Source organism: Elgaria multicarinata, chromosome 4 (genome assembly GCF_023053635.1).
Source record: "Elgaria multicarinata webbii isolate HBS135686 ecotype San Diego chromosome 4, rElgMul1.1.pri, whole genome shotgun sequence".
NCBI lineage: Eukaryota > Metazoa > Chordata > Lepidosauria > Squamata > Anguidae > Elgaria > Elgaria multicarinata.
The window spans coordinates 118,262,708-118,286,192 of NC_086174.1; the positions used below are offsets into that span (position 1 = coordinate 118,262,708).

A 23,485-nucleotide genomic window follows, 5' to 3' on the forward strand; every position below is an offset into this window, starting at 1 on the left:
GGACACCATGCCCTCCCTCCCTCCCTATGTGGTTATTCCCTGTTGCCTAGGCTACGTCTGTTCCCCTCACCCTGCCTGGAGGCTTTGGAGCGTGAATATACTAAAGTCAAACGCAGGCTTACCTTTGAGTAAACTCCATTGAACAGAGAGAGTCTTACTTCTGAGTAAACAGAAGTAAGCATGGGGTTGCAGAGCACTTCTTTTCAGTTTGCTGTTTTAAAAAGAAAGCTGAGTGACCACAGTATTAAAAATCAGTTCTATATGTGTTTACTCAGAGGTAAGTCTCTCTCTGTTCAATGAGGTTTACTCAAAGATAAGCCTGCATGTGACTTTAGCTGTTGAAATCAATAGGATTTACTTTTGAGTAAGGGAACCAGCAGATCTGTAGTTTATGAACTTGAAGATGGCAGTTTCGCATGATGATAGGTGGACTATAAGCTCCAAAAAGTTTGAGGGAGAAAATGTAAAAATCATTAAAAAAAAAACAAGAGAAGACCAAATCTGACTCAAATTTGGTTTGTTTTCCCCTTGTCACGCACTTCCAATCGAGATGGAAAGCGGAGAGGGGAGAAGCTATGCAGATCTCCCTATGATGTCACCAATGCATCCCCATCTCACTTCCCCCCCGCCCTCAAAGCTAGTCATGAAGCAAAGCTGGAGGATCGAAAGTACAATAGACCATTCTTTCATTCAACTCAGCAGCCAGGAAGCAGCAGGAGGAAAAGATTTGAATTTGAATTTAAAAACACCCGCTGGAGAAAAGACATGCCCTTCTCTTTCGTCATCAATATCGCCCCTTGAAAACACGCCCACAGAACATCAGATTGAAAACGATGGATGAAAATACACATTGAAGTTTGAGTGGTGTGCTTTCACATTACCAGAAGAACCAGATTTTCCGCACGCCAAAATATGTTGCTAAGGGGGGGGGGGGGGGAGAACAACTGCAATCACAGCAGGACATCTGAGTCCTTTGCATACTAAGTCCCGGTGCCTTACCCAGATTCCTTACTTAAGGTTACAAAGGCATATGTGCTTTGAGACTGAATTGAGGACTGGAAGATTTACTCTGTAAAAATTAGGAAGATCCATGCCTGGGATCCATATTTTGGCACCATGGTGGCTCCCACACGTGCCAGAGCTGTGATTTTTATGGTGCACACCATGGAGGCAGAAGTATCCTGTGATTTGATTGTGGTTTGGGGTGTGTGTGTGTGTTTCCATTTAAAAATCATGAGTATCTGTGCCTCAGATCCATGTTTTCGAGCTGAAGAGGCACCCACAAGTGGCAGATCCATGATTTTTCTGGTTCAGTCCATGGAGTCAGCTATGCTTTGTGATATGACTGTAGGTGATCTATTTTTTATTTTATGTATCTGACTTTTACTTTTTATGTACACAATCCATAATACAGAGGGTTGTGTTTCAATACACCCAGAAGGCACTAGGTTGCAAAAGACTGGTAGATAGGATTGCAGCCTAAATCCAGTAAGCTTATATACTCCAGGTGCTGAAGAACATGGGTGGGAGGAAGCCGTTGCACCATGTCCTGCTTGTGGGTTGATAGCTGGTTGGCCACTGTGTGAACAGAGTGCTGGAATAGACGGACCCTTGGTCTGAGCCAGCAGGGCTCTTTATGTTCTTAACACATGAACTATGTTCCTGCTGCCTCCCATGCCCCACCCGGAGTACTGTCCTACTACTTATCCTGCTCTTTTAAATCCTTAATTGCATAAGCATCAGAGAGGAAGATCAGGAATGAGCATTGCCCTCCAAAAAGCTATGTTAAAAGTTTGCATGACACAAGCCCTCATGCATCGGAGCTTGGAAAACATAGTGGATGGAATACAGCACCAGCCCTCAAAACACATCCTTGCTTTATAGTCCAGCCTTATATGTGAACTCTCATTTGCTGCTCGCCATAGGTGACAAGGAATTCTGTGTGTGGGTAGGCAGACCAGGGGACAGGGACGGGCTACCATAATTCATGATTTTTTGTTGTCCAGCCTATTGCACTACTGGATTGTTGCTTCCTCCCCCCCTCTCCCCTAAACCCTGTTTCAAGCATACATATACTTCACTTGGTTACTCTACACTTCATATCCTTTGAAAAACATTGGGTTTGAGGTGGTGATAGATTTATTATTTATTTCTCTGAAGAAATTTTATCCCACTCCTCAGCCAAAAAGGCTCCCAGAGTTGCTTAAACATAAGCAGTAAACAAGACAGTCTGTGCCTGTAGGCTTACAATCTGAAAAGACATGACATGCAAGGAAAAAAGGATGGGGAGGGAAGAGGAAAAAATGAAACAGCCCTGTAGCACAGTTGGTGGAATGGTCCTGTTCCCCCCTCTCATTTCCCTCATTACAACCTGCTGGAATGCCAGGTGGTGATGACTGCTGAGGGAGGAGATGTGGAACTTTTGTTTCTGTTCTCGCAGCTTCTTCACAGATGCAAGACACCATGGGATGCAACAACGATCTGGTCATCATAAAGCATTTGTGAAGCTTTGAAACTAACACAGTGGCGTGAGGCAAGTAACTGGCTGTGGCATACTGGGAGTTGTAGGGCTTTTTCTGTCTAAACATGCATAGCATTGCACCCTAACTTGCTTTTGTAAAGTGTTATTGGCCTGGATCATACATAACTCTAACCCATTGTTTATTCATATGGACACTGTAGTGTCCATGCAGTTAAGGCCAATGAGTAGATTCTGCATTCCACCATTATAAAGCAGTAATTGGGGGTGTGTGTGTCATTCTAATGTTCATAAAATATAAATATTTTCACCAATCTCCCTGAAATGTACTTGTTTCAGAAAGAAGTGTTGGTTTTACATAACCTGAAAATTTCATGAAGATTGGAGAAAGATTGAGGGAAGGATGGCAGTTTAAAGTACAAAGGAAAAATAAATGTCTCTGAATCAAATGACACTGATAACACAGGGTGCTCATGATTTCTGAAGGCAGGAAACCCTTAGTAATTAATCCAGTGATGGTGTCTTCTTCCGTCACTGTAGTTGGTGGAATGCTTTTCCTTTTTTAAAAATTCCCTTCGGTTGATTTTTAAGGATTATTTTTCCCTTCAATGTTTCTTTATCTGAATTCATAAGGCAACACACGCGCAAATGGTGGCTCAGAGCTTAACAGGAGGGAGGGTGGGGGGAGAGAAACTGCAGCTTTGAAGAGAGACAGAGAAAGAGAGAGAGATTTCCTTGCACTTCCGGGTCTCACAAGGCCTGGCACAGGATCCTTTCCCACAACGGGAGGGAGCTGCTGGCTGATACTCCGAGTGCCTTAAGCCTGCAGCTGCCAAGGCCCTGTCTCGGCCCTCTCCTTCCCCACAGTGCTGGGGAGGCGAGGGTGAGAGAAAGGATCTGCCTTGGAGCAGGGGCCTTCCTCAGCCTCCGAGGGAAGAGAAGCTGGCTGGCTCAGGTAGGGGTTTGAGAAAGTGGCCTTTGTTTGTTGTGTGTCTGTGAGTGTAAAGAGGGAGGTGTGTGTGTGTGTGTGTGTGTTTGAAGTGTTATTTTCAAGTTTGCAAAGGAAGAAGAAAGAGGGGGTGGAGATGGAGTTTTATGACAATGGAACCAGTGACCCTCACTAGAGGCCTTCATGAGGCAGCTGGATAGCCATCTGTCAGGTGTGCTTTAAGGTGGATTCCTGCACTGAGCAGGGGGTTGGACTTGATGGCCTTATAGGCTCCTTCCAGTGCTACTATTCTATGATTCTATGAGGCATGTATCCTCAGACCTGAACATTACATATCAAAGACACTGTAATCATTTTATTTAGAAACTCTGGGTGAGTGGATATGGGGTCATCCCATGAAGCTGATTAGTGGGAGAACCACCAAGACAAAGGGCCTTGCTAGACCTACCTGATAATCCGGTGGGGAGTAGGGGCAACGCTTTGCTACAGCTAGCATGGGCCATCGCCCTTTTCTAGACGTTACATGCAACGGGGTAAGGGAAAGCCCCGTCGCGTCAGCCATTTTTTTTAGGATTTAAAGGGCCATGTGCGCAGGAGCACACCAACGGAAAAGTAAGTCCTTTTTTTAAAAAAATAAAAATAAAGGGTTCCCTTCTCCCCCTGCCCCTGATTTCCCCCCCACAATGTCTGATGCCCCCCTGCCTGCTCGCTTGCCATGCCCTGGCCCCGCTTGCCATGCCCTGGCCCCGCTTGCCATGCCCTGGCCCCGCTTGCCATGCCCTGGCCCCGCTTGCCATGTCCTGGCCCCGCTCGCCATGCCCTGGCCCCGCTCGCCATGCCCTGGCCCCACTCGCCATGCCCTGGCCCCGCTTGCCATGCCCTGGCCCCGTTCTTCTCCCCCCCGTCTGCCATGTCTGATGCCCCCTCTGCGCGCCCCCGTCTGTGATCTCCCCACCCTGGCTCTGCTCTTCCCCCCACCCGTCTCTCTTGCTGGGTCCGCTCCCCTTCCTTTATTACTTGAATTCTGTACTTGCCTTTCTTTTAATTTATTAATTTGTGTTAATCCCACCCTGTTTGGATCTAATTACATATCTAGGAACCTGACGTCCGATACAGCATTATGTAGTTTAGTCTTCTGGGACCGAAACCAGAACCTTGCCATTTTGTATGCCACTCTTTGCATGCCGTTTTGCCCATCTGTTCTAGCTGCTGCAGCCAGAGACGGCAGCTGCCACCTGCTTGCTGATACTGCTGTGAAGGCATGGGATGCTGCAACCTTGATGTAGCTAAGCAGGTTTAGGCCTGGTCAGTTTCTGCAAGGGTGACTACCTGGGATCCCCATGTACATTGATTCCTGCATTGAGCAGGGGCTTGGACTAGATGGCCTTGTAGGCCCCTTCCAACTCTACTATTCTATGATTCTAAAGGGATTGATGGGGTGATTATACTAACAACATGAATGTGGACTTCTGCCCTAAATACAGCTGCTCAGGCTTCTGCCACCTTGAGAGCCTTTCCCTAGGTGGATTAATTTGCAAGTCAGCTCTGCTGTAGGTGAAAAAAAAAAACTAGATTAAAGCATAGTAGTTTCGCCCTTTGCTTGCTATACAAAGTTTCTACTCCAGATGGGCTGTTCTTTCCTCTCCGAAGGTGGAGCTTTGTGGTTTTATAACTTGAGGCCACACAAGTTCAGTCTTATGCTTGAGAAGAACTTGCCCTTGTTCAAGACTTCCAGCAGATTAGTATGCAAGGTCTGGAGATACCAGGGTTTAAATCCCCAATCAACCATGGAAGCTCACTGGGTGACTTTGGGGCAGTCATTGACTCTCAGACTAACCTACCTTACAGGGTTGTTGTGGTGAGGATAAAATGGAGAGGGGAAGGGTTATGTTTGATGCCTTGGACTCCTTGGAGGAAAAAGCATGATAGGAATATAACAAATAAATTAATCTGAAAGTTTTAGTTTCATGGAGCAGGCATGTCATTTATCATCATTATCATCATCATCTCTTTCTCACTCATGGTGGATTTTCTAGACAGACATGACGGGCATTGCCCAGTCATGCTATATTTTACAGATTCAGCAATTTCCTGACAATTGAGCATTTTTTATGTATGACTGCTTTCTGGATGTTGTTGTGGATGTATTTTGGTAGGCCGAGTTTCTGAAAGTTTTCTGTATAGTTTTTTGATGTGATGCCAGTGACTGATGTGACTAACGGAATAATTGTGACCTTTTCCTGTTGCCATAGTTCTTTGACTTCCATTGCCAGTGGTGTATATTTTTCTCTCTTTTCCTCTTCCTTTTCAACAACATTTTTGTCATTCCGTATTGCTATGTTGATGAGGTATGTTTTTCCCCCCTTTTTTGTCTATAACCGTTAAGTCTGGTCAGTTTCAAGCTATTGTTTTGTCAGTATGAATTGTTCTGCCCCAGTATATTTTATGATCTGCATTTTCCAAGATTGTTTCGGGTGAGTATGTATAGTATGGTGTAGGTTGTTTGATAAGGTTGAATTTGATGGCCAGTTGTTGGTGAATTATTTTTGCAGCTGTATTGTGTCTGTCCGTGTATTATTATTATTATTATTATTAGTATTAGTATTAGTATTAGTCTTCATTTTCTTTCTAGTTCCTCGGCCTTGGATCCTTTTCAGTCTGGCTTCCGTCCTCTGCATTCTACTGAGACAGCCCTTACTAAGATTACCAATGATCTTCTTATCGCCAAATCTAAAGGCCTGTTTTCAGTTCTTATTCTTTTGGATCTTACTGCGGCCTTTGATACGGTTGATCATGACCTCCTATTGGCTACCCTATGTGACCTTGGATTCCGTGAATCTGTCTATGACTGGTTTGCCTCCTATCTTGCAGGTGGCTCATTTAGCGTATGTGCTAATGGCCACTCGTCTTCTTCTTTTCCCCTTCAAGTTGGGGTGCCACAGGGCTCAGTACTTGGCCCTTTGTTGTTCTCTTTATACATGTTATCGTTAGGTAATCTTATTCATTCTCATGGCCTCCAATATCACCTGTATGCAGATGATACACAAGTATATCTCTCTTCTCCTGAACTTTCTTCTGACATTCAGGCTAGGATCTCAGCCTGTTTGTCTGATATCTCAGCCTGGATGCTTCAGCGTCGCTTAAAACTAAACATGGCGAAAACAGTTTTGCTTGTCTTCCCTCCCAAACCGTCCCCTCGCTCTTCATTCTTTGTTACTGTTAATAATGTCACACTTTATCCGGTGGAAGAAGCTCGTAGTCTTGGCTTCATTTTTGATTCTTCACTTTCTTTCTCCTCACGTATCGAGGCTGTAGCCAAGTCCTGCCGTTTTTTCCTATATAACATTGCTAGGATCCGTCCGTTCTTATCTGAATCTTCTGCTAAGACCCTTGTCCATGCTTTGGTTATCTCCCGTTTGGGCTTCTGTAATCTTCTTTTGACTGGTCTTCCTTGTGCTCATCTCTCCTCTTTGGTCTTTCTTCACCATTCGGCAGCCAAGATTATTTTCTTGGCTCGTCGTTTTGACCATGTTTCTCCTTTGTTGAAATCTCTTCATTGGCTTCTGATCCCGTATAGAATTCAGTATAAGCTTCTTTTGCTGACATTCAAAGCGTGTCATGGTCTTGCACCTTCTTATCTTGCCACTCTTAATTCACTCTACCATCCCCCTCGTACCCTCCGTCCTTCAAATGTTATGTTGCTCTCCAGCCCAAGAGTCTCTATCTCTCTTGCCCGGCTTCGCCCATTCTCTCTGGCTGCCCCGTTTGCTTGGAATGCTCTTCCAGAGCAACTACGTACCACGAGTTCCGTTGTAGATTTTAAAACGCGTTTGAAAACTCATTTGTTTTCAATAGCTTTTGGTATTTTAGCTTGATTTACTGTTCTTATTATTATGATTATTCTCTTATTTCTGTTTTGTGAACCCCTCCCCCCTTCATATGTTTTAATGTGATTTTAGGTTGTAAGCCTCTAGGCAGGGTATCGCTGTTTTATTTGTATATTTTGTACAGCACCCAGTACATTGTTGGTGCTATATAAATAAATAAATAATAAATAATAATAGTAGTAGTAGTATTCCAGAACTTTGCAGATGATAGACATTTGAGCAAATTGGTTGAGAGAAGAGAGCATCTTTGGGTATGTCTAGACCTGCTGATATCTCAGGGGTCGCCCTGGCATCATCCCTGTGCATCCACATGATTCACAGGGGATACCGGTAGCAGTGAGGGATGATCCCTCTCTTTCCCCGGGACATCGGCAAGCCCTTTAATCGTGTTTTTCCCCCCCCGGTCTCAGACTTGTCCCGAGACTGCGGGACATGAGGTCTGTCGTTGCGGCTTGTCCTGGCTCCTCGCGAGGAACCAGGACCTGGGCATGGGGTGCGGAGCTCCTCAGCAGCTCCGTACTCGTTGGGGGTTGGGTAAGGGAAGCTGGAATTATTATTATTATTATTATTATTATTATTATTATTATTATTATTATTATAAAACCCTACCTTTTGCCCAGGAATGCTCATGCGCTCTATTTCGATTAAAAAAAAAAAAAAACAACCCAAACTGGAGGGCGCAACGTCCTCCCCCTCCCGGGACGCCACACACCGCAAGTAGACAAGAGGGGGTGAGGGGGGACAATCTTGCGATCATCATATCGTGAGATCATCCCTCTCCAACCCCCTTCGTCTAGCCATGCCCTTTGTGAGGAAATTGGATGAAGGGCTGGGAAAGAAACACTGTTTTGTTGCTCTACAAACAACAAAAGCCACGGGACTAAATATTCATGCATTTTTACTTTTACTTTGTTTACTACTATATCCACATACTAAGTGCCACATCTGTTTATGCCTCATGATTATGAAATGGGGGTGTATGGGTGTTTTTGTTTTTTGTTTTAAACAAGCAGCCCTGAATATCAAATAACAAAGGAGAGGTTTGAAAGAGAGTCCAGCTCTGCCTGTCGTGGCTTTTCTGCACCTTGTGTCTCTGAAAAATGACTTCTTTTTATCATAAAAGGAATTTAAGCACTTGGAAACATGGCTGGGAAACCAAAGCTTCACTACTACAATGGAAGAGCCCGAATGGAAACCATAAGGTGGCTTTTAGCTGCAGCTGGGGTTGAGGTTTGTCTTCAAACAATTTCTAATCAATTTATTTATTTATTTATTTATTATTTTATTACATTTATATACCGCCCCGCAGCCGAAGCTCTCTGGGCGGTTTACAACAATTAAAAATAGTAAACATTAAAAGTATACAATTTTTTTTAAAAAACATAAAAACAGTATAAAAACAACAACAGTATCCATTTAAAACAACAATTCTGGGGTCCATTTAAAACAAAAGTAACGTTGTTAAATGCTGTTGAAATGCCTGGGAGAAGAGGAAGGTCTTGACCTGGCACCGAAAAGATAACAACGTTGGCGCCAGGCGAGCCTTATCGGGAAGATCATTCCACAGTCGGGGGGCAACCACTGAGAAGGCCCTCTCCCTTGTTGCCATCCTCCGAGCTTCCCTCGGAGTAGGCACTCGGAGGAGGACCTTAGATGTTGAGCGCAGTGTATGGGTAGGTTCATGTCGGGAGAGGCGTTCCATCAGGTATTGTGGTCCCAAGCCGTGTAAGGCTTTATAGGTTAAAACCAGCACCTTGAATTAGGCTTGGAAATGTATAGGCAGCCAATGCAAGTGGGCCAGAATCGGTGTTATATGCTCAAATCTCCCTGTTCCAGCTATCAATCTGGCCACCGCATTTTGCACAAGCTGCAGTTTCCGGACCGTCTTCAAAGGCTGCCCCATGTAGAGGGCATTGCAGTAATCTAATTTGGAAGTTACCAAAGTATGGACAACTGAAGCTAGGTTATCCCTGTCCAGATAGGGGGCATAGCTGGGCCACCAACCGAAGTTGGTAGAAAGCACTCCGTTTCACCGAGGCCACCTGTGCCTCAAGTGACAAAGATGGTTCTAGGAGAACCCCCAAGCTACGAACCTGCTCCTTCAGAGGGAGTGCAACCCCATCCAGAACCGGTTAATCAATCATATTTACCTGAGAATCCTTTTCGGACAGTGGCGTATTTTGATCTATAGATAATTCTAATATCTCATGTTTGGAGAGGAAGGTTATAATTTCACACCAGTTTGTCCAGTTTTTGTTACACCTCTGCTTCAAGGGCTGGGTAAGAGGGCTGAGTAAGATTAAGGGGGCTACCAAAGGCAGCTATTTTTGGCTGTTACGAAACGGTAGCAATTTGCTAGTTATTTCATGAGAGACATTGTGGTGTATTGGTGAGAAGATTAATTAGCAGCTTTTCATCTTTTTTCCTCAAAAGATCCTTGAACTATTTTGTCTCTCTTGTTTGCTAGTTTGAAGAACAACTCATTCAATCAAAGGAAGACCTAGAAAAGTTAAAGAAGGGTGAGTATGACCCTTGAATGTTTCAGGTGTCTGTTTTAGGAATTGTGAATATATATATATATATATATATATATATATATATATACATGATTCAGAATTTTATTCATTCTTTCTTGGTTCTTCTATGAATGCACAGTTGTCATGTGATTATTTTATATGCTTTGAAAGAGGGAACAAGTTCCCAGTTGTACACAAAATCCTTAAATACGTCACACTCATCTCTGTGTTTCCTAGGGCAAGGGTTGTTTTTGTTTTTAGCTGTGAAGCAGATGTAGTTTAAAATGTAAACTTTAAGTAACATAGAAAATTTATTTCTCCCCCTGTGTATTCACTGTAGACATGTATTACTATTCTGCAAAAATGCCCCTTGTCTTTTGATTTTGGGGAAAACTTAAAACCAAAGTGTAAAAGAAAGGATTCAAATTCAAAGCATGACTTGTGCACGGTTCCTGAAATTCCCTGTCATGGAATATGGGATATGGGATGGAATATGGGAAAATAAACAAATTGATTTGTCCTCTTCCTTTCACCAGATGGATGCCTGCTCTTTCAGCAAGTGCCCATGGTGGAGATTGATGGGATGAAGATGGTGCAGAGCCGAGCTATTCTCAACTACATCGCAGCAAAACATAATCTCTGTGGGAAGGACCCCAAGCAGAGAGCATTGTACAGTAACATTTCTAACATTCTAGTGACTAAATGCATACTGCTGTTTGCTGTACATGATAGGAGACGAAATCTGCAGTTTGCTCTGAGTCAGCATATTTCAGCTCACCGCCAGCTAGGACAAAAGGGTGCAGGGTGGAGCAATATTTACTCAGTCACAGTAGACTACATGGAGACTGGTTCTTTAGATATAAATGTGGTTTATGATCTGGATCCCAGAAGATTAATGCCCCTTTCCCAAGGTTTTCTTTTGCCTCTCATATTACAAGAATACACTTTCTTATTTTTTTTCCCTTCGGAGGTTACTCTTCATTGAAAAGAAGCCATAGCAAATAAGGCTGCACTTTTATACACATTTACCTGGGAGTAAGCCCCATTGAACTCAATGTAGTTCATTTTTGTTGCATGTCTGTCCACAGAAATAAGGACCTTCTGTGCCCATGTGCTGCTTCCGGAAGTTGGTCAAATGATGTCCTCTCAGGAAGCACCTCTATTATGGGAGAAATGGTTCTTTCCAAGAAAAATGGACTTTTCCCAGTGTTAGGATTATTGTACCTGCTTTTCTGCAGGGGTGTCACACATGATAGCATATTTATCCTATGATGCCTGTGACACCACAGTGCAATTCCCCCTTCCCAATTGTTTTATTTTTCCTTATCCCCTGGTGATCTACTCTTGGTTATACTTGGTTTCCATATAGCAACTGATGAAGGATGTACTTCCGAAAGAAGCTCAAAGAAATGTGTAAAGAAGCTCAAAGAAATCATTAAAGATTAAAGAAACAGATCGTTTCATAGCTTGGCTCTTTCCCCCCACTGTTTTAAACAGTTTTGCTTCTGTGCCTAGCCAGCACCTCGTGAGCTTTTTAGAACAGGAAAAATGTCGCATTTAATTGTGAAAATGAAAGAAACCGTTTTTCACTCAGGTTATGATTATTTTTGTTTGGTTAGATCAATGTAGTCAGATCAAAATAATTGAGTGGAAGGTATATTTCCATAATGGAAGAACGAATGAGCTTCTGTGCATTTGCTAATTTAACAGAGCATGCTACATGATAAAAGCTCTTCAGAGTCATGAGACCATCCTCTTCTTTTCAGCATCGATATGTACTGCGAAGGTGCAATGGATCTGAATGAAATGATCATGATGCTGCCCTTGAAGCCAGCTGACACAAAGGAGAAGGAGTTGGCAACAATCCTGGAAAAAGCCACAACCAGATATTTCCCTGTCTTTGAAAAGGTATGAGAGCAAAGGCGGAACTCCACGTACGGATTAGAGAAGAGGTCCCTATGCTCAACTAATGTTGGCAATTGGTAACTGTGGGTATTACTCTTTGATCCATCAGAAATCATTTCCTTATTCCACTGCTTTCTTAAGGTCTGATAGCTAGAGGACACCTTTTGCTGAAATAAAAGCGAAACGGTAAACTCAAATGAAACCCTTTTCAGCTGTGTGTTGGAATGGGAATGACACCTGTAAGGTTTCCTCAAGAGGCCCTGGGGGGAATCCGCACGTCGTTCTGAGATCGCTTCTAAGCGACCCCAGTGCGGCGTGAAAGCGAGCATGTAACTTGCCTTTTGAAGAGCCGACGAAGAGACGTCCTTCCCGCCACCGCCGCCGCCACCCGCAGACCTCCTCGCCGACCGGCAAGGAGAGCTCAGCTGAAGAAGGTGGGGTTGAGAGCAGAAGAAGCTCTCTACCCCGCCTTCTTCCCCCGAGCTCTCCGTCCCAGCCGGCGAGGAGGGAGTTGGGTGGCTGCAGCAGCGGCGGGAAGGACGTCTCTTCGTTGGCTCTTCAAAAGGCAAGTTACATGCTCGCTTTCATGCATTGGGGTCGCTTAGAAGCGATCTCAGAACGATGTGCGGATTCCCCCCAGATCTCAGCATCCCTTCCTAATAGATAGAAGATGAGCGAGCCAAGCATGCAGAGAAGCAATGGGAACCCTCCTTGGAGGAAGAGTCATTCTGCTGTTTTTCTCCACTGGCGTGTTTACACTTTCGCAATGCAGAACCACAGCAGAAATGCCCACCGCAAGAGGAAGCTGATTTTAGTGTTGTAGTTTTGCTGCCAGGATCGGGGAGAGGTGCTTGTGGGATTTACTACCCAAGATGCCAAAATTACCTGACTGGCCTTCGGTACTATGCATTTTGTTCTAGTGGGTTTCTTTCTTATCGTGAAAGGCTACAATATCAGCAAGAACAGTCGCTACAAAATACTGTGAACAAGGAAAACATTGGCCTCCTTGCTTACTGTTGCAATATTCAATGAATTAATATTTAGACCTTTTCACATATGATTTTCAGTAAACCCATTCTAGTATCTGTTTGATCCAAGTCTAATCTTTGAAAGGCACAATTGCAGTACACAACATACACACACACCCACACCCCATTTGAGATTACCATCACATGAAGAGGAAAGCGAGGATTAGCCCTTTGGCCAGCTCTGCCACTCTTCCCAGTACCGGTTCTGGGGTTTAGTGGGTCTTTGGTCCCCTCCCTCAGTGAGCCCATTTTCTCCCTGCCATCATCAATAGCTGCAATTGTTCCTCATCTTCTTTCTCATCATTGCTCCCACTTGCAATTAGGCGGTGGCATCTGTTGTTCCTTCTCCTTACCAACACTGTTGCTTGGCCAGAGTGAGAGGCAGATAAACAGAGGAGGAGCAACTCCGGGGGGTTCTTGCCAGTGGTCCCTGCTAGTGGGTGGACTCCCAGTAGGTGCACCACCATGACTACTCTTGATTCCAGCCCTGATTGTGCCTGCTGAACATCTGCACCAGGGAGTCTGCACTCCTTAGGGGAGATCCCTGTGCAATTTCGATCCATGCTCTTTCCATTTCTGTCCCTGTCCCTTGGCATAGTGTTGCATTTTCATTGTGTCTGAAATGGAGAAGTAGCTTTTCAAACTCATGTTATGTCAGCTCAAATAAACATCCTTTCCATGTGAGGCTGCACTATTCTTCAGGTGGTTGATTTCTGGAAGTCCTCAATTTGGTATGATCTGTTTTCTAGATCCTCAAAGATCATGGACAAGACTTTTTGGTTGGAAACCAGCTCAGCAGAGCAGATGTTCAATGGCTTGAAACCATTCTAATGATGGAAGAGCTGAAGGCTGATATTCTCTCTCAATTCCCTCTTTTAAAGGTAAGCAACTACTTTTGTCAAATCTTTCAATGTGAAAAGACAGCACAGTGGTGGTAAAGCTCACTGGATACAACAAGTTCTTGTTAGCTGCTAGATCAGGAGTGGGCAACATGGGGGCTGCATGTGCCCCCCTGTCCTCTTGTGTGGTCTCCCCCGCTGCTCTATTGAATTTGGAGGCATGGTGGAGGCAAAGGAATTGGCAGTTTGCCACCAAAATTCAGTGGGAGACATGTGACATTGTTCAAGAGATTGTGCATCACCTTCTAAATCCATTATCTTGCAGGCAGTATCCAGGTGTGTCAGCTAGTGCAAATGACATTCTGCAAGGGGAAACAATGCACAGGAGAAGAGTCCAACTAAACTTATGTTTGCTTAGGTGGTTCCACAACTAGTTGTGCATTATGCTTCTGCAACTTGTTGTTCAACTAGTTTCACATTATGGTTGCGCAACCTATTGTGTAAGCAGCTGTGCAACTATTTGCACAACATATTGTGCAAGCATAATGAGCAAGATTCCATGGAGCTCTCCTAGTGCCATATGAGTTTGTGGAAGGACACTGTTGGATACTTCCCTAAGTCTGGATATCACACCATTATCTATGCCCAGATTACTGCTGATTGAATTGCACTGGCTTCCTATTGACTACTGCGTCAAGTTTAAGGTTTTGGTAATAGTGTACAAAGCCCTAAACAACTTTGGGCCAGAGTACCTAAGGGAGCGCCTTCTCCCTTACCAACCCCTATCATTAAGGTCATTGGAGAGCATGCTGCTGGTGGTTCCACGTGGACCTGTGGCCTGATTGGAATCCACCAGGAGAAGAGCCTTTAATGTAGTGGCCCCTTTTCTGTGGAGCTCTCTGCCCCTGGAGATCAGGCAGGCACCAACACCAGGCTGCTTCCAGTGCCTCCTGAAAACATCTTTGTTTCAAGAAGCCTTCCCCAACAGACTAGCCACTGTTTTTCTGGCTCCTTTGTTTTAAAATTGAATAATTTTATTTTCCTTTTTTTAATCTTCTTTCTTTTACTGTTTAGATCTATGTTCACTGCTCTGGAATCTGTGTTAGATAATTGAGTGGTATATACATGTTGTAAATAAATAAATATTGATTGTTGTAATATCCTTGCATTGTTCAGATGACAAGTCAGTATTCAGGGGTGCCATCTTTCCTTGCTCTAAGAGTGCTCTGTTCCTGTTAAAATATTTTTTCATCTCTCCTTTTAGGCATTTAAAACCAGAATAAGCAACATCCCTACAATTCAAAAATTTCTGCAGCCTGGCAGTCAGAGAAAACTACCCGATGAGCAAACTGTAGAAGAAGCAATCAAGATTTTCTATTGAATTGTGGCTGAGGATCATGGCTAATGCATTATTGTAGCTAGAAGCAAAGGGGGCTTTTATTTTAAATTCTTGTAAGGGGCCACAATAACCATGCAGGCACAAGTTCCAAAGTAAATCCACGTAACCACAATGGGAAGCCAAATGACGAGGTTTCTGACAAGGAAATTGTGACAATATTGTGTGCCACCAGACTTAAATGAAATAAAACTTTCTACAGTGTTTGTGTTTTTGTTCAATATTTATTTGGCTTGTCTATACCATGTCTGACCTTCCATGACCATATTGAGAAACACTACTTCCGGATGGTGACATGCATGAAGGTGGTGGTCCCACTGGTCTACAGGAAAGTAAAATCAAGCCTTTTAGCATACTTACTCACTAACATGCTGCCTTTCAAGCAAGTGGTAGCAATGGTGTGAAAAAGGAGTAGCAGGAGCAGCTGGTGACAATGGTGATGAGTAGGTAGAGTCATTGAGGGAGGGGGACCATTGAGGGTGTCTTGCCCAAGGGCTCACACAAACCTGCAGCCAGACCTGCTTAAAGGCTAACAGATGTACTGCGGAATACATTTGCATGGACTCCTCAATCCAACTTCAACAGATGCTTGAAGTGTCAAACACAGTTGACACTGACAGTCATATATAAACTGTATTCAGGTGTCTGAGGCGATGATGATGATGATGATGGTCATTATCATTTATATACTGCCCCATAGCCCAAGCTGTCTGGGCGGTTTACAAAAGTTGAAAACTGAACATTAAAAACAAATATGCAAAATTTTAAACTATAGAAAGCATAAAATACAAACAAAAACAGACAGTATCCATTTAAAACAGCTATTCTGGGGTCAGTTAAAAACTCTGCATATCCTATTAAATGCCAGGGAGAAGAGAAGTCTTGACCTGGCGCTGACAAGATAACAATGTTAGCCCCAGGCGAGCCTCGTCAGGGAGATCCTTCCATAATTGAGGGGCCACCACTGAAAAGGCCCTCGCCCTTATTGCCATTCACTGAGCTTCCCTCGGGGTAGGCACCCGGAGGAGGACCTTAGAAGTTGAGCATAGTATACAGGGAAGTTCATGTCAGGAGAGGCGTTCCATCAGGTATTATGGTCCCAAGCTGTGTAAGCCTTTATAGGTTAAAACCTGCACCTTGAATTGAGCTTGGAAACATACAGGTCTTACATGTTCTAACCTATTGGTCCCTGTTATCAATCTGGCCGCTGTTATTGCAGCTGATAGACCATTCCAGCACATCAAAAGTTATGTACAAAACGACTGAGCATACATTTACCTATTAAAAAGACATGCAGTCATGGAGGATCTACAATGGCCAAGTTCAAAAATTTGGCCACTTGCTTGGCGATTGACTTGTCTGAGTTCTGAAGTAATACGGGCATTAGGGATTCAGTAGGGTGAACAGATTGTAAAATGGGGTCCAGAAGATCACTATAAGAAGTGCAAAGAAGAACTGTTGCAGCCGTTACAAGCTACAATGAATTCTATACTGACGAGTGGAAAGATACAGGATTCTTGGCATACAGCATATATAACGCTGATACTAAAAGAAGGACAGGATACAACGATGACTAAAAATTATAGGCCAATTTCGCTGCTTAACAATAACTATAAACTATTTGCAGCAATTTTGGCAGAAAGGATTAAAAAGATTTTACAAGATTATATTCATGAAGATCAAAGTGGTTTTCTACCGAAAAGACATTTGAGAGATAATGTTAGAACAGTGCTGAATGTAATAAGAATATTTTGAAAAGCACCCTTGAAAGACAAGCTGCACTGATATTTCTAGATGCAGAGAAAGACTTTGATAATTTGAATTGGGACTTCATGTTTAAGGTTTTAGAACAAGTGGATTGTGGAGAGAATTTCATTAAATGGGTGAAGTCAATTTATACCTTACAGAGAGCGCAAATTAATGTTAATGGAGATCTTACCAGTATATGTGATATACAAAGAGGGACAAGGCAGGGCTGTCCTCTGTCTCCTCTGTTATTTATCTTGGTGTTAGAGATCTTGAATCGGGATATAAGACAAGACAAATGAATTGGTGGAGTGAAGATTTAAAAAGAGATATACAAATTGAGGGCCTTTGCAGATGACTTGGTTTTTATATTGGAGGACCCTCTAAAGGGAACTGAGACCCTGATGAGTAAGCTGAAAGAGTTTGGTGTAGTAGCAAGCTTTAGGGTCAACAAACAGAAAACTAAAATATTAACCAAGAATATGAAATTACAAGAACAAAGAAAGATGATTGAGAAGATGGACTTTAAAATTGAGAAAAAAGTAAAATATTTGGGAGTTGTGCTGACAAACATGAATTGTATGTTACATGCTAATATTATGTGAAAATGTGGAATGAAGTTAAAGATGACCTAGCTAAATGGGAGAAAGTGAGACTATCCCTGTTGGGAAGAATTGTCACGATAAAAATGAATGTATTGCTGAGAATGTTATTTTTGATCCAGATGGTGCCTATCATAAAAGGGGATCCATCATTTAAGCAATGGCATAGAGATATCTCTAGATTTATTTGGCAAGGTAAAAAACCAAGAGTAAAAATTAAAGTATTAGTAAATGCCAAAGAAAGAGTTGGTCTGGGACTTCCCGATCTGAAACTGTATTTCTATGCCTGTTGCTTGGTGTGGATGAAAGAAAGAATGGGTAGTGCTGGAGAACAGAAGATTGTTAGAGCTGGGGGGGGCACGATATAAGATTTGGATATCTCTGGTATGAGAAAGCTAAGGTCAATGTGGATTTTAATATTCACTTTGTAAGACGCACAATTTTGAATGTATGGAAGAAATATAAATTGAGATTATGTCAGAAGACTCCAATGTGGGTGTCAGCCAAAGAAGCTTTCTATAGAAGAGAATTGTTGAGTGGACATAAATGGTTAAAATACAGGGATGTCTTGGAGACACCCCAAGGAGAGTGTAAGCTAAAAACGAGAGAAGGGTTGCTAAAAGAGGGACACGTATGTCAATGTTTCTCGTATTTACAGATTCAGGAGAAGTTTAAGAGCGATGTAAGAGCGGGAGGATTCGAGGGCTCAATGTCATTGTTTGAAGAGGTATTATGTACTAATGAAGAACATCTTATTGCCAAAGTATATAAACTATTGTTAAAGTTAGAGGGAGAGAAAGAACAAGTGATGGACTGTATGGTCAGATGGGAAAACAATGTGGGGCATAAAATCCCAATAGAACTATGGAAAAACATGTGGACAAAAGGTTTAAAGTATACACTAAGTACCAGATTAAAGGAGAACTTTTATAAGATGATGTATAGATGGTATATGTCCCCCTCAAAGTTAGCAAAAATTATAGTGGTTGTTTGGGGGACTGTTGGAAGTGTGAAGAGCAAGAAGGAACATCTTACCACATGTGGTGGTCTTGTAAAAGGGAAAAGGCATACTGGGTTAAAATACATGCATTAATGCAAAATAAATAAATAAAAGTAAATGTAGAAATGAAACCAGAAGTGGTTTTGCTTGGACTGATGGATGATCAATTAAAAGAGGAAAGGAAAGGAACCTCTCGTGCAAGCACTGAGTCATTACTGACTCTTGGAGCGATGCCAGATTTCGCTGACGTTTTCTTGGCAGGCCTTATAGCGGGGTGGTTTGCCGTTGCCTTCCCCGGTCGTTATTACCTTTCCCCCAGCTAAGCGGGTACTCATTTTACCGACCTCAAGAGGATGGAAGGCTGTTAATCCAATATATGACAACGGTGGCAAGATTGCTATATGTGCAATATTGGGGGGGGGGGGGAAACAAGTACCTTCAACGGAAGAATGGCTCCTCAAGGTGTTGGAATTGGCGGAGATGGCAAAATTAACAGCATTAGTAAAAGAAAGAACAATAGCTTCATATGTAATGGACTGGAAACCTTTTATTGAATATATAAAAGAACTACAAAAGGATGACTTATTTGTATGTGGATTTTATATATACCTTGTATTCTTGCATTTGATAAATATACTTGCTTGCTCTTATGAAATCCGGATCTGGTAAACTAGAAATATGATACTTGCCGTCTGATATGAAGATCGCTTTAAATGGAATATAGCCTTATGTATTTGTGACTATTTTAGTAGTTGTTTATGTTGTGATGTAGTTTGTATAGTTTGTATTGTTGTTTTACTTTTCCTTATGTGTTCTGCTTATGTGGAAAATTAATAAAAGTATTAATACAAAAAAAAGTTATGTACAAAAGGACTGTGCATACATTTACCTATTAAAAAGACATGCGGTCATGGAGGATTGAATAGAAATGGCCAAGTTCAAAACTTTGGCCACTTGCTTGGTGATTGATCTGAGTTCCGAAGTAATACAGGCATTAGGGATTCAGTAGGGTGAGCAGATTGTAAAATGGGGTCCAGAAAATCGTTCGTGGCCCTTTAATAAAATCTACAGAACAGTAACACATGATATGGTTTCCACCTTGATATTATTACAGCATCTGTTGAGCAGTGGGATTTCATTATATCTGCCATCTAAAAGTTTAGGAGGACAAACGTTAGGTCTAGCTAATGAGAATGCTCTCCTGCATTTGGGAATTATTAAGCAGCTCAGGTAGGGCATCCCATCTTTGCAAAAGGAGACTGGTAAGCCTAAGGACTGGGGGGAGAATGGACCCTGAGCAGCACTCTGAAGGCCTTGCATAACAGTATCGAGCAGCTTCCGTTTCACAGTTGATTTGGCACTTGCTAGACCCCTCGATAGTAACATAGTGGATGAGATCCCTGCTGAGTTTATTTTGCTTGTCACGGCCTTTGACCAGGGAGATTCAAAATGACAAGATCTTGGATATCAGGGAATTTGTTGGAAGTACTAATTTGCAGCAAAGCCAGAAGTGGATAATATGGATCTAAGCCAGGCAATTTACAGAATTCAGTCCAGCCTCTAACTTTAGAATAGCTCCAGAGACACACTTGGGAATGCCAAATAACACCCTAAGGAAAAATGTCTGAATGACCTCAAAGGAGCATTTGGAATACAGGAACCAGACTGGCGTTCCGTAAAGAATCTTCAGGATGATTTTGGCCTTGAAGACCTGGACAGCTGCTGGGAGGAATTTCCCACCCCTTGTAAAAGAGAAGTGAGTTATTGCACCTACATGTTGTCCAGCTTTACTCTTAGTATGCTTCCACTACACTTCCAAAGAGACAGTTTCATGAAACCATATGGCCAGATATTTATAGGAGCCCACTTGCTCAATCCTGGAATTCCCCATTAACTAGGAAAATTTGGCCTTACGTTGGGAAAAACTTAAGATTTTGTATAATTGTTTATTAAAAGGTTTTCTGTACAATAGTCGGCAAAGCCACACAGCAGTCTCTTAAGGCCCACCCTAGTCTGGGAAATCAGAACAGCATTGTCTGCAAACAAAAGAAGAAAAAGTTTGGTGTACTCTGCCTTGGCTCCAATAATTTGGGGAGGTCTACCAGGTACATGTTGTTAAACAGAATAGGAGTGAGCACACAGCCTTGTCTGACCATGCAGGATGCAGCAATCTCCTTTGTAAAATGACCTTGTGGGCTGCAACAGACCTGAGCAGAGGTGTTGTAATAAAGGGATTGGTTCAAAAATAGGAGTCTTTTGTCAACAAAAAACTGTTCCAGTTTGTTCCAGAGACGTGGGCGGGATATAGAATCAAACACAGATTTTAAGTCGATGAAGGCTGCAAAAAGTTTGCCACCTTTAGGGACAGAGTATCTATAAGCCAGATGAGCCAGGGCCAAAGAGTGATCAAGGCTAGAATGGTCAGATTTAAAACCAATCTGCTCTTCACCCAGTAGATCATGCTCACTGATCCATGCCTTAAGTCTAAAACCTAAATATCTAGAATAGACCTTCCCTACTATCGATAGCAGATTAATAAGCTGGTAGTTAAATGGGTCATCTTTACGACCTTTTTTATGGATTGGGATTATGAAGGCTTTCAATAAACTGTTCCCAGGTGTTTGGCTCAGATGTTCAGCCCTGAGCATCCAGAGTTGCAACCGTTTCAGACTTGCTGCTTGCATTTGTTTTCCAAACAGCTCCACTGGATCTTGCCAAGTCAGGACAAAAACTCTGATAAAACCACTGCACAGAAAGCTTCAAAACAGGATGTTTGTTTGTTGATCTTTTAAAATCTTTTACTGAACTACTTCGGGTTCAGTATGTGATTCTTGCATAGTTAATTAAAGGTTTTAATTCTCGGCTCTTTTTGTACTTCAAATGAAACAACTTATCAGGGTAGGGAAGCAGAGCTGAGGCTAAGACTTACTGTTTGGTGCTCCAATAAATACGAGAGGTACAGTCTGTGCCAAACGCAAACCGCACTTCATGGCTTCTGGCACATTTCTTACATTTTTTCTCTCTGTACCCATGTATATAGGTTAGTCAGTTACACATCACCCAAAAAAGGGGATGCTGTTTCACATAAATCTTGCATATGCAAACATATGGATATATGTAAATTTAGACATAATGCCTGTAATTTAAATCGATCCTGTGTGCCTGCTGAGTCTGCTGTCCAGATACTGTTGATGCGTAACATTGAGGCCGCTGTTCTCCTGTCCTAAGGTGCTTTGTCTTTCACCCCAATTTGGACTGCACAGCTTTTCAAACAGAGGACACCGTTCAGATAGAGGACGCTTCTTCTCCGACAGTTCTTTATAAAGTAGGTACCTGGCATCCCTACAATGTATGTGTGCATGTAATTCTGTGTACCGGACTCTATCCATCTACTTGTCAACTGAGGATAACACAAAACACTTCTGAAGGATTGGGCACAAGCCTACAAAAGATTGTGCCACAATAAATCAGGTAGTAATTCCAGGTGCCATGAGATTCACTCTGCTTTTGCTCTATAACTGAGTTGCCTGGCCAGACATCCGGAATCTGAGCAGGCTGTCTTGCCCACTGACAGTGAAGAGACCTCCTCCTCTCACCCCCACCCCCCATTCCAGGCTCAGGGGAAGAGGCGGGATCGGATATTTGTTGGCTGGTCAGACAAAACTGTTTAATTTACTCAGCCACAGGAGTTGAGCTTTCCAAAAAGTGTCCTCTTTGCCTAGACTCTTGAACTGGAAGCAGATCTTGAGGTAAGTAGTAAAATACAACTTTTATACTTTTGGTGGTTTTTAAATTTTGTATATCTGTTTTTTATGTTCATTGTTTTTAAGTTTTGTAAACCACCCAGAGAGCTTCAGCTATGGGGTGGTATATAAATGTAATAAATAAAATAATAAGTAATGGTGAGGCTATTTATCTACCCTGCCATTTGGGAATAGCTTGAAAAAGGGATAGTTAAGCAAACACACCCGTTTGCATTTTTTATGCAGTTGAATACACACTGAACGTCATTCAATCACCCCTTACTTCCAGTGGAGGTGGGAGAAAGGAGATGATAGGGGAGTTTAGAAATTAAAGCAAGCAGAAATAACATTCCAGAGCTCAGAGGACAGTTACTGTAGAGGCTGTTTAGTGTCGTATAAATGGGGATGGGGGAAAAAAGAGAGTGGTTGTATAACTCGGTTCTCCACCATTCTCTGCACTTCGCTCACTTGCAGTATAGACACAGGAAAAGAGGGATTTTGGTGAGTAGAATCTGAAAAGACCAAAATGAATGTAAGAAGGATGAAACTAACTGAGAAAGCAAGCAGAAAGAGGAATTTCTGAAGCCAAAAGCAAGCAGACGGGCACTGAGTGGCTGGCAAGTAGGGCTGTGCTCCGCTTCTCTTTGGTTCTTTGAAGCGATAGCGGAGTGGCCTGATTCACCTCTGTTACAGGTGGAGGAGAAGTGGATTGGGTGGCTACTGAAGCATGCTGAAGAGAAGTGACCGAAAGCGAATAATTCGCTTTTACGCGGAGCGTTCCGCCCGCCATTTGGGATATTTTCCACATAGGATTGCATTGTGGGAAAGATTAGCATATAACTTTTTTGTTTTTCAAGCTACATCCTTGAAACTGAATGTGCTTAGAGAGTCGTGGGTGGGGGTCATTTGTGCCTTTTTTCAGCAGTTTTCGTTCTGCAGTTTGCTTGCTAATATTTTTTTAAAAAAAAATAGGGTAAAAAAAGCGGGAGGGGGTACCTTTTTTTGAAGCTTTGAGAGGCAGATTCAACTCCCACTCGTGACCACCTGATGAAGCATCCTCCAAACCCAAAGTTGGAGGGAGGGATAAGCAAAACGGGACACTTAGTAACTTGGGATACTGGAAAACTTTTCTTTCTTAGTCTCTGAACAGACTTTTCCCAGTGTTTTTTGAAACAGTAGCCCCACCAAACGCACAAACACAACCTGAAATCATATACTAAGCAAATAAATAACAGATAGGAAACACAGCACTGCTACCCACCCTAACCTTGGTGAACAAATGAATAGATGTGGTGGAAGGGGATGAGGTCCTCTGTGCATCCTTTACCCAGGATATCAGCAAGCCCTTTAATCGCAGTTTTCCCCGCAGTCTTGGGCTCGTCCTGAGACTGCGGG

General features: G+C 42.7%; 1 protein-coding gene across 4 annotated transcripts in view; it reads left to right on the plus strand.

Moving 5' to 3' along the window:
* Positions 1 to 15,203, plus strand: part of LOC134397980 (glutathione S-transferase-like) — a 41,358-nt gene extending 26,155 nt beyond the window's left edge. The window contains exons 2-8 of one of the 4 annotated variants that reach the window (XM_063125091.1): positions 2,441 to 2,533; positions 8,439 to 8,545; positions 9,783 to 9,834; positions 10,368 to 10,500; positions 11,598 to 11,739; positions 13,514 to 13,645; positions 14,868 to 15,203. In XM_063125091.1, the coding sequence (XP_062981161.1) occupies positions 8,459 to 8,545; positions 9,783 to 9,834; positions 10,368 to 10,500; positions 11,598 to 11,739; positions 13,514 to 13,645; positions 14,868 to 14,984 (663 nt within the window). In that variant the 5' untranslated portion in view covers positions 2,441 to 2,533; positions 8,439 to 8,458 and the 3' untranslated portion in view covers positions 14,985 to 15,203. Of the gene's footprint in view, positions 1 to 2,440; positions 2,534 to 3,266; positions 3,435 to 8,420; positions 8,546 to 9,782; positions 9,835 to 10,367; positions 10,501 to 11,597; positions 11,740 to 13,513; positions 13,646 to 14,867 lie in introns of those variants that run through there. The other 3 variants (XM_063125092.1, XM_063125090.1, XM_063125093.1) reach the window with 3 other exon arrangements.
* Positions 15,204 to 23,485: the final 8,282 nt, after the last annotated feature.